This window comes from Uloborus diversus, chromosome 7 (assembly GCF_026930045.1).
Source record: "Uloborus diversus isolate 005 chromosome 7, Udiv.v.3.1, whole genome shotgun sequence".
Lineage (NCBI taxonomy): Eukaryota > Metazoa > Arthropoda > Arachnida > Araneae > Uloboridae > Uloborus > Uloborus diversus.
In genome coordinates, this window is record NC_072737.1 from 69521110 (window position 1) to 69537816 (window position 16707).

Genomic DNA, 16707 nt, shown 5'->3' on the forward strand with positions numbered 1-16707 from the left:
GAATGTTAGGGAAGAGTGTAATTGTCCATCATCCATTAAGGTGTCTCTTTGGGTTAAGATGTCTCTAATGTCACTTTTTACACACATTGTTCATTTGATTACAGAATTTGGAAGAGCTCGAAAAGTAATGAGAGCCATTGCCTCCTTCTAAAGCATTAAACAGTGTCTTATAAAAGAGACAAAGTTAACACTGCTTCCTCAAAGCTTATATAGACCCTCGGGGGTCGATCCAGACCCGAAACAGGTCGCTTTGCGGCCCCTTCAGAAAATTCTGCAACGTAAAAGCAGCCACTTTAGAAAATTCTCGGAAAAAACGGCCCCTTCACAAAACTACGCATCGTAGAAGTGACTCATTCACAAATATTCACATGTCACAGTGGCTCATTCACATTATAAATTAAATAAAAACAGGGTCAATCAGGCAAGATTTTTTTTTTTTTTTTCCGGAAGGCTTATGCTTCAACATTTCAGCTACGTGTGAATCATAGTCATCCTATTTGGTCATTCACAAGATGGAATCAGTCAAGATGCTTAAGTGCATAAGTTTATGAGAACAAAGCAGAATTATATGTCTATAAAATTGCAAACTAATAAAAATGATACTTAATGTGCCATTAAATTTTTTTTTTTTTTTTTTTTTTTTTTTTTTTTTTTTTTTTTTTTTTTTTTTGGATTATTTTGAGCAGTTTTCTTGAGAAATGAAAAACTACTTAAAATTTCATCTTATCATTGCTTTGGAGGCAAATGTGCTAAAAACTACTGTATTTCAACTAAATTGTAGTTTCGAGAGGATTTTTCATTTATAAATTATTTGTGTACTACTAGTTGAAATCTAGATTGTAAGTTTGGTTCAGTCGCCTTTTTTTGATGATTTCCATGATGGAAGACAAGATTTTTTAAGTGCCTAAGTAGAACAGAATTTGAAGTTTACTGAAGAATCCAAATTTTTATCCTTCAAATTTTATCTTCAAAATATTATTTTATCCTCATTGCATTGATGCTAATGTGCTAAAAACTGACAATTTCATCTAAATTGTAGTTCTTTGAGGATTTTACATTTCTTATATTTACTTTTTTGCTACAAATTCAAAAATCTCTTTTCTTAATTTTTTGCGTAATCACTATGTTTGACCATTCTCAAGACAAAGTTGCCAAAGTTTCCAAAAAGAGACTTGGATTCTAATCTCAATGCAAACTATTGAAAATAATATAAAATGTGTCATAAGGGATGTTTTTTTATTATTATTAATTAGTCTTGAAACATCAAATTTTATATGCACAATTGCATGTGATTCCTCATTACTTTGGAGGCTTTGAAAATGAACTAAAAATTTAACTATTTCATCTATAAGGTAGTTTCCTACCGACTTCTCGTTATTTGTTTTGACAAATCAAAAATCTATTGTGACTTAACTTTTCCAAAATTCTTGTTTTTTGTAAATAAATTAGGTGTTATCTAAGTAATTCTCTTTTAGAATGTGCAAAATTTTATTTATTTATTTTCTTTATTGAAAGTTGCTAGAACTAACCTCCCCCTCCCCTCTCTTTTTGTACTTCAAAATTTGGTGACAGTGGTGGCCACTAAGTTTTTTATGTCAGTGGCCACTGACCACTTAGGCAATTTTAAAGTCTTGACCTTTATCATAAAAGCTTTCTTTCAATCTTGAAGTCATATTTTGAACCAAGACTAAATTTGGAAAAGAAGCAATCGAAAACTTTGCTCGATGAAATAAGTAAAATGTGACAACGTGTATACATGTACAAATAAAATCAATTAAAAAGAGTTTAAAGACTCTGCAAACAGCTGTTTCGGGGTTACAAAACCAAACCCCTTTATCAGCGCATAAAATAACAGTGGAGTACAAAGTCAAATGACTGAAGTTTTTCTTCTGCCAAAACTATCCATGGTTGTTCTTCCGCTTACGATTTAGATTTTTGGGGATCTTACTGCGTCTAGAAAATTTCTACTTTATTAGTAAATGATTTGTCGAGCACGCTCCCTTTCCCTATTGTTTGGAAACCTTTAATAAACTTTTTTCAGTCTATGACGTTTTTTTCTAAGTACAGATATCCTTGCTGTTTTCTACTGATAAAGCGTTTCCGATTCTGGCCACTACCAGTCTATTTACTCATCCTCCTCTTACTTTTTCTCGTTCACTAGTCCGTCGGTTGACTTTGTGTTTCACTACTCTTTTATGCACTGATGAAGGGGTTTGATTTTTTAACCACAAAATAGCTGTTTGCAAAGTTTTTTTTTTTTTTTTTTGACTCTTTTTAATTGATTCAATTTGCAAATATATACACAGTCATATTTTTACTCAAGGCTAAACTTGTCACTAATGTTTCAGCTGGTTTACTTTGCTTTAATGACCAAATACTTCTAAATTAAATCAATATTTTAAAAAGTGTCCTTGCACCTTGAAAGTCATGGAAAATCATGGATTTCAACTATAATTGAATTTGGTAATGAAAAATCAGGATTTTCAGCAAAAAAATGCTCAAAAAGGATCATACCAGAGATTTTTCTGAGAAAAAAAACCATATTGGTTCAAATTTTTACTGTTACATACATTTAAATTTTTATATGATATAGTCGACGCTCAATATAACTACCATCTCGGTCGCATAGAAAAAGGTCTTTGTAAAGAACGGTCGTTAGAAGAGGTAGAATTAAAAAATATGTATACATACCTCATGCATGTTCCGTTGCTCCAATAAAATTGGCACTTTTTCAAAGATTCCAGGTGAATGCCCATTTTTTTTTTTTAATTATGGGTGCAAAATATTAAACAGATTTTAAAGTAAAAAATATAGGAAAAAAATTAGAGACATACCGAATACTCGGTAACTACTTGGTACTCGGCCAATTTGCCGAGTACTCGGTACTCGGCAAAATTCTGATCAGGTACTCGGCCAATACTGAGTAGTTGCAAAAAACTTGAATATTGTCCAAGACAGATACTAAAATTCATAAAAAAAAAGAGAAAGCATTATATTCTGCAATCATTTACAATTAAAATTTATAAGTCAAATTTAAATTTTGAGAATAATGAAGTTTGTAATGCTTCAATGGAATAAATCTTTATTTTAATGTCCCGAAAGTTAATAAAACTTATTTTTTAAAAATTATGCAAAAAAGGTAAGTATAGAAAATAATGAAATATTAACATTAAAAATGGATTTTTGCTACAAAGAAAAATTAGGTATAAAAAATATAAAAATACCTTTGCTTAAAAAATTAAAGGAAATAAAACAACATTAAAAGCACAGTGCAGGAACACTGCAGACACATGTTTTGGCGTTACAAGGAATTCCTTTTTCAATGCACAAAATGGGAGCTCGTGAATTTAAAGGCATCTGACAAAAGTCGGATTTTTTTGTCAAATGTCTTTACATTCTTTAGCTCACATGTTATGCACTGAAAAAACGATCCTTGTCACGGGGGGGGGGGAGCAGAAACACGTGTCTGCAGTGTTCCTGCACATTTGTTTTATCTGCTTTTAAAAATTATTTATGTTTGGCGGACTAGAACTATAGGTAATTGATTGGTATATTGCTTCAATTCCAACTTGATTAATCATACCTTTTATTTATTTATTTTTAATTTTAAAAATAATTTTTTTGTAAAATTTTTGACACAAACAAAATTGTTTATATAATGCGTAATTAAATTTCAGCAGGAATTAAGTTTTAAAAAATATTATATGGACAAGAAGTACTACTATTACAATAAGTTCAAAATTCATCACATGTGTGTCGGTGGTTCTTCTTAAAACATAATTGGTACTTGATAACTTGGCCGAGTAATGAAAGGCCGAGTACTCGGTAACTCGGTACTCGGCCGAGTAGTGAAAGGCTGAGTACTCGGTACTCGGCTACTCGGTACGTCTCTAAAAAATATATATTTCACAAATACAAATACAAATGTGACGACCAGCAACAGGCTCTGGGCCCAGCTAGACTGGTCCTGGTCAATTTACAATCCCCAGTGAAGATCAATGGCCCTTTTAAAACTATCTACTCCCTTGCTCATTACCACCTCTTCTGGTAAACTGTTCCAAGGTTCCACTACCCTGCTAAAATAATAATTTTTCCTAACATCCATGTTAACCTGAGATTTAAATAGCTTAAAACAATGACCCCTTGTCCTGTTTTCAGTGCTAAACTTCAGCCCCGTAACATCTTTCATTTTAATAAATTTAAACAACTGAATCATGTCCCCTCGGTCTCTTCTTTGCTCAAGACTGTACATTTTTAGCCTTCTAAGCCTGGAATCATAGATCCTGGAATCATTACATACTTACAAATCATTTATTTTCTGAAGATAAAATCTGAAACAGTTGATGTTTGTCTTTTTGGCACACATGATTTTTGCATAGCATAATTTTCCATTTCAGTTATAGATGATAAATAGTGTCTTTCTTGCCCTTCAAAGAAACATTTAAAACATTTTTCATACTGGAAACTTTGGTCTCAATTTCTTCTTCTTCATCATCTGATCATGAAACATCAGTTTGTTTTTATGCACAATATCGAAAGATAGTTCATCTTCTGAGAGATGTTCTAAGCATTCTAAATCATTATCAATTTTAGCATAAATGGTCAAAGTTTAACGTTTCATCCAATTTCATTTTCTTAGAAATTTTTTACACCATTCTTCATTGAACTTTTCATCTTGGATTGCCTGACCAATCACTTCAGGGTGTCCTTTTGCTTTTTAAAATCAACATGATGGAAGCAATTCTTGATGATATTTTCTGGGACTTCATTCCATACTATATTAGATGCAAAGCTAAAAAGGACTTTGCACTTTGTCAAGTGCAGAAACAAACACAATGGGTTCAAACACCAAACTACCAACACATCTGTCAGCACCTTTTTTCTTAGGAATCTGAAATTTTCACTTTTTCCTTCCTTTATTTTTTCTGTGCTGTGATGAGTGGTAATTCCCCTCCATTCCCCCCACCCCCTCTCAGAGTTGGATTGAACCAGGGTGTCTACCCACCTGAAAAACCTGGAAATGTCAGGGAAATTTTTTGTACTGAAATGTCAGGGAAAAGTCTGAGAAATTTAGTTTTGTATGCAGAAAGCCTGGAATTTTTAAAAAATTATAACCAGTTTCAAAAGATTTTTCCTTTTTTGCAGTTTAGTAAAATTAATTTGGTCAGAAATTCATGCAACTTGAAATTACTAAAAGAAAATATTTCTTTCCTTGAATTAGTTTGTTGATCTCACCTTTTGTTCTCTAATTTTTCACATTCCAGTTTCCCTTGGGGGTTGAGAAGTTTACATCCCCTATCAATGGTAGTTAGGCTGCTTCTGCAACTACCAATGAAAAACTGTTTAGTTTTCCCATACCAGTTATAAATAAGCAGTTTAAAGTAAGGGTAAACTAGCTTACAGATTATTGTTCAATTTCAGTATTACTTAGGTGTTTGTGTAGTTTTTTATCTCTGTAGAGATGTGTTTCTCAATTTATGTTTAAATGCTTTGAAACAATTCCTCTTGAATGCGAGCCAAACAAACTGAAAATGTCATCAAAGAGAAGTTTTTCCACTGAAATTTTGTTCGATTCGGTAGGTAGAGAGCTCAGCCATTGCACAAAGGGCTTTAGACATTTTCCCACACTTAAAAGTCTTTGTTCAAAAGGCAGAGGCTGCAAATGTTAAAACGAATGCAAATACCTATCACACAGTAAAAACGATGTTGAAGTGCAGTGAACTTTTAGAAACAAAGTTGGGTTTCTTTATTTCAGTGGCATCAGAATTGCAAGTTTTTTTAAAATAAGATTTCAAGCTGGTAAACCAAAGGCGCTGTGTGAAGAGATGTGTTTGATGTTTAACCATTTAATGAAGCAATTTCTTAAAAGTTCAAGTTTCCCAAAAAACTTAAAAGTTTCCCAAAAAACGGTTTGTTTTAGGGGTGGATAGATGTAATAATTTGAAATTTTCATTCAACAGTGATATAAGCGCAAGGTGCATAGCACTGCCAACGATTAAAATACTAGCGAAAGTAACTAAACTAACTTTTAAAAAAGCATCTGGAAAAATGTTGTTTGGGGTATGGGAAAGTGAAAAAAAATTTTGAGTAGACTCCTTGATTGAACTCTGAATACTCCATGCAGCTATCGGTCAAACAAAAATCAAGGTCATTTCAAGTTAAAAATTGTTTTATTGGAAAAAACATCAGAAACAGTGCCCGTTGGGGCTTTTACGACTGCTCGTTATAATGGAATGGTTTTTATAATGTGTGGTCATTATAATGAGTTATGATCAGGAAAAAAAAACGAAATTCACCATAATTTCTTTTTCACAAATATAAAGAAAATTCTCAAAAATATTTTGCTTTTTCAAGCAATGGTGACCCAAAAAAAAACTGGTAAGATGCATTATTTACAAGGATCCATGCTTGTTTATCCGTTTATTTAATTTTGTCCGCATTTATTTTTGCTTGACATGATGGAAAAAACCTGGGAAAATACAGGTTAATGATGCATTTTGAATTATTTAATGTTCTGAAATAGTGTAAATTTGTAATTTACAGAACAAATTAAAACTTTTTTGTATTTATAGGCATGTGGAAATCACTACAGCAACAAATCGAAAATTTGTTTTTACTCTTAAAGGATATAAAGGATATCCATCTGGTCAGATTGGCTTCAATTTGCCAATGGTGAGTAATTTTTTATTGATTTACAGCTTATTATCTCTTTTTTTCAGGGTATGTATTAAGTACCGCATTCTTCTTGGACAATTAAAAAATAAATTCTAGCGTCTGTGCAGACGTCAGAAAATATTGCATCACCGGAGCCGTAACCAGAAAATAACTTCGAGAGGGGTTTAAAAACTTTCATGCAGAGCTTTGCACTATTTGTGCTGATGTTCCAGTAGTCATTATCTATTACAAAAGCATTTTATGGAATTAATATGCATATGAAAGACATTTGAGTTTTGGAACAATATTTTTTGGAAATTTTTAAGTACAAACGAACATTTGAATGTCAAACCGAACTTTGAGGGGGGTGAACACTAAGAACTCCCCCCTCCTCTTGTATACAGCCCTGTGCACATCACCCAACTTTTTGGTACAAATTCGCCAAAGCTCTAGACTAATATACAATTACAGTACCAAATTCTATGGTAAAGCAATAATTTCGAAAGTTAGTGATAGATTTTTGGCAACATTAATGTAGGAGTATATTAATGATAAAAAAAATTACTAAGAATTTTGGTAGTATATGGTATATTCAATAGTAGGGCTTAAAAGTAACAGTGACCCACATGTCCAGGACTGCAAAAAAATACTTTGAGCAGAATATAAGTATTAGTGATCCATGGGACTAATGAAGTTTTATTGCTGTTTTTCTTTCAAAAGTTGTAAGCTGCATAATTTTTTGAATTTGTTGAAAGTTTGTGCCTTTACTTACAATGTTTTGGTTTCTTAGAAAAGATAGGTAAAGAAATTTCCACAGCATTAAAGCAGCTTTTATCACCCTATTGACCTCCTCCAAAAGCAACAACAAAGATAAGATTTTATTGGTCTAATTCTCTTACCAGTATTGGTGAAAAGAAAGATATCCCTGTTGTTTTTTTTCTCATCCCCAGTTCCTCAGCTCCAGTTTTCATCAGGGTGCCTGTGTGGTGATTTTATGTGAATCCTTGCATTAATTCTTAAGATATAAGTCCCATTAAATCAGAAGCATTTTCAATTGCTTTATCCTCTTAAAGTGATTGACTCCAAAAACTAATCTGCACCTGTTCACATGGCAATAGATTTATAAGTGCACAGCCAGGGAAGAGTTTTAGGGAATTAAAATCCCTCCCAGGACCCTTCAATTAAAGCCAGATGGCCAATCTTAGTGTGTTAATACAAGGGCTGTTCAGAAAGTATAGAGACTGAATTCATTCTATTCCAGAAAACCCATTGGCTATGCGCATCATGTACGCACATGTTCACCTCGTCTCACAAAAATCGGCAGGTGTGTACACTGACTTGTTTCATGTAAAGTGTTTGTGTGCATTTGTCGAAAGCAGAAAAAGTGAGAAAACATATAGCAGCGAATCTGTATCAATTTTTGCTTTAATCTCAGTAAAACCTGCACTGAAACCTACGAGATGATGAAAACACCGCAGAAAACGACAGGTGTTGTGGGCGCCCTCTCGCTGGATGCTTCATCATGACAGAGCCCCAGCCTACACCAGCAATCTCGTGCAGCAGTTCCTGACAAAACACGGAACAACCCAAGTAACACATCCTCCCTACTTGCCGGACATGTCCAGATTTCTTCCTCTTTCCCAAGATCAAGAACACCTTAAAATGACACCGGTTTCAGGCATTGAAACCATGAAACAGAATTGGACATAGCAACTTCACGCGATCCCAAAGTCTGAGTTCCAGAAATCTTTTGAGGACTGGAAATGTCGTTGTGTCAAGTGTGTTACTGTCAATAGAGCATATTTTGAAAAAGATTGACTCAAAACCTTTTTATGTATGTATGTTTTTGTACAACAAATTCAGTCTCGATACTTTCTGAGCAGCCCTGGTATAGCTACATTTGAGGACCAAAAACTGTTCCCTGGACAAACATTTGTTTGCTCCACTGTAGTATATGTGTGTTTAAATTTTGTTGAACCATTCCAGTAGGCGGTTAGGGGCCTTGCTGATGTTTTTGCAGGGGGGGCCCAAAATTTATAGATCAGGGCTTGCGTGAACCACCAATAACTCAAAGGTTTTAGCAGGTCCTTTAGGAATTCAGAGTTGACTGTATTTGTCTTGTGTCTGCAAACTTCATGGTGCAATAACTGATTTCTTTAAAATTTTAAGGTGAATGAAATAAATTGACCAGACTTGTATATTGAAAAAATGTACTTAGTAATTTTTTTCCCTAATTAAATATTCTGTTTAAAACATTTGAATGCAAATGTGTAACTTTTTTTTGCTTAATATTTTACTTTTTGCATTTTAGAGAAAATGGGCTGAATTGTCAATTGGTCAGACTTTAGATGTGAGACCTTACACATTTGATCCCAATGTGCAATATATTGCTAAAATAACACTTGAAGTTGATTTCTTGGAACGCAAAACGTATGTATTTCTTTTTCTCTTATGTGATACATATTCATACACCTGCATGTGCTAGAAAATTCTAAGTAAAGAGGTTACATTCAGGAAACATCAATAGCAAAATCAGTAAATAATGTGCATTTTTATCAAGCACTTTATTTTGGTATAAAAATCACTTCACATATGGATGATGATTCATTTGATGTATTGTACTTTTCAAAAGTATACATTTGCCTTACAACTCATAGTTGCTTATTTTAAAATAACTTTGTAATCTTCATATAATTTGTATACTGACTTTTATTACTTGAATTTGCAATAAAGTAAGTTGAAGTAACAAAAGTGGTAGTGAAGGTAATCATGTGTGATCCTGCAAAATTGGCTCTACTTAATCCTGAAATCCGGATGGATTTAAATCGGCTCAGAAGAAAACCTTAGTTTATGTTTTTATTAGTTGATTAAAAGTCTAGTTACGTATCACTGTTTATTTTAAACCTTTACTGCAGTGCCTTATGGACTCTTAAATATGTTGATCTTGTTAGCTTAGTAATCTGAACTTTACAATTTATGGAGGCTCCAATGTATATAAAAATCTTCAGTGGAGCCTATTATATTTTTCACTAAAGTTTTCAGTAGTCATAACAGTCCCATAGCTAAGAATGAACATTAGGTTAGTCATTAGATTTTATAGAGACAGCGTAAAAAAAGAGGTCATGACCCCCTTAACACAACCAACGATAGCCGAATACTATGTCTTGCGAATTTCAACTTCATCAAATTCCAGGGAATCCCAGACCCACATTTGTATCCAACTACTACGCTTATGCCCAATTCTCCCTCCCAATTGTCTGCTCTAATTTCAACGCTGATGAACCTGTATAAAACTAGAAGCTGACTTCAAACTTTTCCAGTGAGGAGTATTTGAAGTACACTTCTTCAAAGTGTAATTCCATAGCATTGGAGTACAATGATCCCTGCATTAAAAAGCTCTGTTCCAGCCTACAGCTAAGCTTTATTTTGATTTTTATTGTGTTCTTTTGTTTGTTTTATTTGTATGAAAAATTGGCTCAAAAGAAAAATTTTGCATACAGTGAGTCGACTGAAAAGAGGAAGTAGTATCATGCACATGTAGCTCTTCTTTGAAATTAAAGTGAAACTGATGAGAAAAAGTCTCTCCACTTCAAAAAATTAATCAGTATTCAACTAGGTCACAGAAAAAGCAGGAATTTGTCTTTGGATATTTATATTAACAATTAATGATTTTAAAATTAATACGAAGAGATTATAGCCCTTAGTAAAACTGAAATAACCCATGAAATTGTAAACTGAGTAAAAAAAAACTGAATTTATTGTTAAAACTTGTCCATAGAAAGTGATTAGTCATATCTGTGGACTGTTGCTCTTTGTTATTTCCCTTGTTCCCAGATTTACAATTGTTTTTAAAAACTCCTTAATCACTTTGAAAATTAAAATTTTTGAATGATAATGTATTTGAAATACTGGGCTCAAAACAGAAACTATATTATAAATGTTAATGTATTCGTAATTTCAATATAATTGAAATAATTGATTTAATATTAGAATATTAGGTTACATCTGGTGGACAGAACTAATAAATTCATTCCAAAGCAAGTGGAATATAAATATTAAATCGTGTCTGGGTTGCCATGTTTTGAACTTTTATGACAGTTTTTAACATTTTAATCTGTGAACAAAACAGTCGACTTATAACATCTTAAAAGCTCTTACTTTCTTCTTAATTATACTTATTTTCGTAGAACAATAGAACCATATGACACCGACAAGATGGCAGCAGATTTTCTGTCAAGCTTTGCAAAACAAGCTTTTACTGTTGGACAAACTGTAAGTAAAATTTGTTGATAATATATGTAATATGTGTGTATGCAATGCAAAACTGTTGAGGAATTGCAGGGAAATTGGTTTTCAAACTAGCTTTTGAATTGAAATTGACATAAGTAATCCAAAATGAGCCCCCCCCCCCCAAAAAAAAATGTCAACCATCACATCCACACTGTAAGAAAGTGTTGTTCTCTTTCAAACATATATATATATATATATATATATATATATATATATATATATATATATATATATATATATATATATATATATATATATATAACTATAGCTACAAAATCTTAGTACTTAATTATTTTCAGTATTTCTGTCTTTACTTGCGATAAGGTAGTATTAGTTTATCTTTCCAAGGGGGGGGGGAGCAATGACTGCCGTTTGGCTGGTAAGCAATCAGTACTGTTTATAGCATTTGAATGTCCAACTGACTGCATAAAGAGGAAGTTATGTGTTAAACTCGAATGAATAGCGTTTTTTTATGCTACAACAATTATGACAAAGGAAGAAAAAAAAATTTTTAATTCTAAATAAGCTTAGGGGCCTGTTGTGGCCCTTCCTGTCTTTTTAGGTATGAGGATCAATATTTACTCTGCTATGAGGCAAATGATTAAATGATTAAACTAGCATTCAAATAATGTAACGAAAAGTCAAAAGTTTCATTAAGTTCTATTAGATATTATTCAAGTTATTGAACAACAAACTATGTTAGGGGCCACACAAGCCCCTCTGTTTTTCTAGTGTTAAATAGTACAATTTAAAAGCAACAATTGTACAGTTTAAATAGTACAATTTTATTTCCTCATTTGGGATATGTTCAACTGCTTTAGAATGTAAGAATGTATTCTAAAATTGCTGTTTGATTATTTGTACTAATCTAGCTTTCAATCAGTTTGAGATAATGAATGTTATATTGTGTTTTATGAGCATTTCCTCGTTGCATTTTCGCAATTTTATGTTATTTTCTTCTAGCTGGCTTATAACTTTCGAGACATGAAGTACTTGAAATTGATTGTGAAGGAAATGGAAGGTAATAAATGAAATTTGTTTTGTTTCATTTTTATTTTTCAGTAAAAAATATTTCCAATCATATAATATTATTCATGAAAACAAAAGCTGTTCAAACAAGGATTAAATGTACTAACAGTGATCTCATTGTGCCTGGGCTAATATGCTGAATACTCGACCATCTGGTAGATTATCTGACCTTAAATTTTACTCTAAAAATTAAGACTAAATGAATTTATAATAAATAAATAGAACAACTGTTGTTTGTAAACAATATAAATCATTTTTCAAAAAAGAAATTAAATTTAAAACTTGTTACAAAGTTTTCAAAAATTTTATATCTATTTTATATAATGTTGAGCTTACATATGTATTTCATTAAAACTAATGGCATAAATATATGAGTGCAGAGCTTAGTCCACCATTTGTCTGCAGGCATAAACAGTCTACCATGTCTGTTATTGGGAAATAAACACTATGGATAAAATCTTTTGAGCTGTGTTATATATTAATACATAACAACTTAGTTCAAAGTAATAAGATATTTCAGTCTTTCTTTGCTTTTTTATAGTTAGGGTTTAAAACTTCATTGATGGGTTGTATTTTTATCTTTCTTTATTCTACAGGAAATTAAGTAAACATGGTTAAAAAGACGTAAATCTATTTGATCCATCTATTAAGTGTGTGTTTGTGTGCCATGGAAGAAAAAGTATCTGCATTAATAGCTGTTAATTTTCTTGTAATGTTTTATTTGGAAATTATTTTTCAGTTGCAAGTATTGAACAGATTACTGGGAATGGAAAATCAGCTGGAAAAAGAACTGTATGTATCATTTTAAAAGAAATTCTTCTCAATAAATTATTTAAATGTCAAATTTTGCAAATTAAACAGCTAATTGTTTTGTAGTTGCATTAAATATTTATTGTTTTCCTTTTTATTTTAATTGAAATATAAATATATGATAAGAAATCCAGATAATATAGGGTTAAGGCAGAACCACGTGCAATGGACTAGACAGCTCGATCATCACATCTAGAGACTGCCGTTTTGTTTTAATTAGATCTTATCAGTCTGAAATAGTGAATAACCAAGTTGGAGGCAGATCACCAGCATCGGTTATTCATTATTCCAGATGGGTGATTTCTAATAAGAACAAAACTGCAGTCTCTGGATGTGATAATCAAGCTGTCTGGTGTATTGCTTTCTGATAATGTCCAAATAATTAATTGGATATTAAAAATTTCAAAGAACAGCCTTGTCAAGTAAAATTTATCAATGATAAATATCTACCTTGTTTCAGACAACAGTTGGTTTATTGTTGCCAGATTCAATGGTGATGTTTGAGAAAGTTGAAGGATCTGCTGTAAATCTAGTTGGACAAGCTAAAGGGTAAGTAATAGTAGTGTTATTTGTGAATTGTACATTACTTGTTGTTGAGAATTAAGAAGCATAAATAGTATTTGTTTCTAATATGCAAATCTGTTTTTTGAACAGGAAAACAGCTCGACAGTCAATAATAAATCCTGATTGGGATTTTCAAAAGATGGGAATAGGTGGCTTAGATAATGAATTCAATGCCATTTTCAGACGAGCTTTTGCTTCCCGAGTTTTCCCTCCAGAATTTGTTCAGCAACTTGGTATATTATACTATATTTTTATAATTAATTAGATTTATTATTTTTATTATCTACACTTGTACCAGTACCATCAATATTGATTATTTTTCAAAAGCTTTTCATTTTAATCCATTGGTAAATATTTTCCTATCCAGAGAATCCTTTAGAATAATAATTTCTTTATAATCTTCACTAACAATAAAGCTGAAAGTCTCTCTGGATCTCTCTCTGTATGTCAGGATCTCTGCGACATGTACGGCGCCTTGGCCGTTTGGCGGATTTTCATGAAATTTGGCAAAGTTAGTTTGTCGCATGGGAATGTGCACCTCGAAGCAATTTTTCGAAAATTTGATTTTGTTCTTTTTCTATAACAGTTTTAAGAATTTTTCCAAGCAAATTATCACATTGTGGAAAAGTAAATTGCAAAATCATCATGACATGGAACCGTAACATGTGCGAGCCAACATAACAAATTGGCGAGAATTTCATCATCCATTATTTGTTAGTATATAGGCGAATCAAATGACCTTTTAATTTTCTACTATGGGCAAAGCCATGCAGGTGCCACTAGTTACAAATACTTATATTCCCCCTCCCAAAGAACATTTGTTGCAATTGAATGCCTCTTAGTTTAGTTTGCTGTGTTATTAATCCCTTTTTTAGAGTTTTAAAACTCTTATCTACTATAGCAAAATTTAGGGATGTTAGTATTTTAAAATGAAAATTACAATTTTCTCTTCATCATGTGCATTTTCATGTCTGAAAGAACATTTTGGCAAGTCGATATTGTGGGAACACACATATGTACGTGCCTACGCACACTTGTGATTGCAAAAAACATAATTTGAATTTTAGATGTAAAAAATTCAAATTAATATATTTTTAGTATAACTTTGATTTAACTATACCCGATTGAACAATATCCTCAATTTCATGACACATTTCCTGGTCCAGATTTGACTGCATTGAATGTCTATGCTCCTGGATTGGACAATAATTTTTTCCAGTCCATAGACAATAGTTAAATCGGAGTTATACTGCAAATGTATATATATATATATATACTTTATTTCTATTTTTTTACCTTGAACCTGTAAATTATTTGTTCACTTCTATCTTCTATTGTTGCTTAAAGTTATTGCTATTTTTTCATAGGTTTGAAGCATGTTAGAGGTATCCTATTATTTGGGCCACCTGGCACTGGTAAAACTTTAATGGCTAGACAGATTGGTCAGATGTTAAATGCACGAGAACCTAAAATTGTGAATGGACCTCAAATTTTAGACAAATACGTTGGAGAATCAGAAGCCAATATCCGAAGGTTGTTTGCGGATGCTGAAGAAGAAGAGAAGAGAGTTAGTGATCCAATTTTTTCATTAAATATGTTTTTTGAAGCATTAGATTATGTATTAAGCAATGTATGTTTTTAATCAATGAAAACTTTTGTTAAAAATTAAAAAGTAGCTTGAATAAAAGTTTAGCTGAGTTCCATTTAGAAAGCACAAATTTCCAATACTTAAATAAATTGGCATTCTCATATATTTTTTAAATGGAACTTATTTTTATAAATACAAATTAACATTCATTGCAATTCTATGTTTAGCATTAGTTCTTTGTTTTTCAAAATACATAGGAATGGTCAAATCAAGAAGCATGAGTTATCCAAAACTGTATTTTACAATAAAATAAGTTACATATGAAATGAAATTATTTTCATGTAGTAATATACGATACATTTAAATAATCATAGTTAAAGCTGAACAAAAAAAAATTTATTAATACCTTGGAGGTTCAACGGTCAAAAAAAACTGGTTCAATACAAAGACCAGATACAAACAGAGGCCTAGCCATACCCCCCCCCCCTCCTTTTTTGAGGCTCAAAATTATATGTTTGAGCTCACATGTAAGGGCCTACAATTGCCCTTTTCAATCCTCTAATTTCGGAAAACTTCATATGATAAAAATTGGATTAGATGGATTGAGATGAAATTTGATCGAGACAGACATTATAATTTAAAACATTAAATATGTAAACAGTAACATTAAAAAAAGCACAAATTTGTAAAAGAAAATTGCAGACTGATATTTGGGGATTACAAGAAACAAGCCATTTTAAACATTATATGATCTTATAGATTTAAAGACAGTCAACAAAAGCTATCCATTTGTTGGATGTCTTTACATACAGAAGTTCACATCTTTTTGTGTTGAAAAGAGTTTCTTATAACCCCTAAACATCAGTCTGCACTTTCTTTTTCTTTTTTTCAAATTTCTGCATTTTACTGTTTATTTTTACCTTTTAGCACACAGGTATTTATTCCTTTCTTATGATACATTTAATTCCTATCATCAAAAAAGATTTGCTTTTGTTACTTTTTATTTAAACAGTGAAAAATAAATAAATAAAAATTCCACAAATTAATAACTGAAACATAAATTTAATGGATTGTTAAAATTTGTATTTTATTTTATTTATTTATTTTTATTTTTTTATTTTTATTTTTATTTTTATTTTTTTTATTTATTTTTTTTTTTTTTTTTTTTTTTTTTTGTCATCATTAATAAAAATAATAATATTTTGCTTTGTTCAGCTAGGACCTAACAGTGGGCTTCATATTATTATATTTGATGAGATTGATGCCATTTGTAAAGCTAGAGGCTCGGTTGTAAGTATTATATATGATGTCATTTTCTTTCTTTTTTTTTTTCTTCTGAATATACCAGACTAGAAAATTGATTTGTATTAATACAGAAATAGCAAAAATCTTGTGTTTTTGTGAAGTGCTGATATTGTGTCAAACACTGGATTTCTATGACTTAAAGGGTTGCTTCAAGTTCAAAGTAAAAAAAAAAAAAAAAAAAATGATTATTCATGGGCCTGTTGTATTATTTGACAATTTGAACCTTTTGCACATTCTGACGTTGTAAAATTGGCGTCTAATGGCACATTATTTCCATATCATTATCTTAAATACAAAAATGTGTGAACTTTTATTTCAGTAAATTTGCACAAATATTCCAAAATTAATTGTCTTTTAATCCTAATTAAGGTAGTTATCTTTAGTAGAATAAAAAATAAAAAAGGATCACATTTAGTGTTTAACTCTTAAGCAATTGGTTTCCATATATGTAATACCTCCATATATGT

At 31.4% G+C, this 16707-nt stretch overlaps 1 protein-coding gene across 1 annotated transcript in view; it reads left to right on the forward strand.

Annotated features, from left to right (window-relative positions):
• The window catches only part of LOC129226545 (vesicle-fusing ATPase 1-like), an 88342-nt gene that overhangs the window by 22308 nt on the left and 49327 nt on the right, over positions 1-16707 (forward strand). Inside the window, exons 3-11 of the mRNA XM_054861154.1 lie at positions 6573-6672; positions 8966-9084; positions 10842-10926; positions 11908-11965; positions 12713-12765; positions 13244-13332; positions 13438-13580; positions 14715-14914; positions 16151-16225. Coding sequence (XP_054717129.1) covers positions 6573-6672; positions 8966-9084; positions 10842-10926; positions 11908-11965; positions 12713-12765; positions 13244-13332; positions 13438-13580; positions 14715-14914; positions 16151-16225 — 922 coding nt within the window. The remainder of the gene's footprint in view (positions 1-6572; positions 6673-8965; positions 9085-10841; positions 10927-11907; positions 11966-12712; positions 12766-13243; positions 13333-13437; positions 13581-14714; positions 14915-16150; positions 16226-16707) is intronic.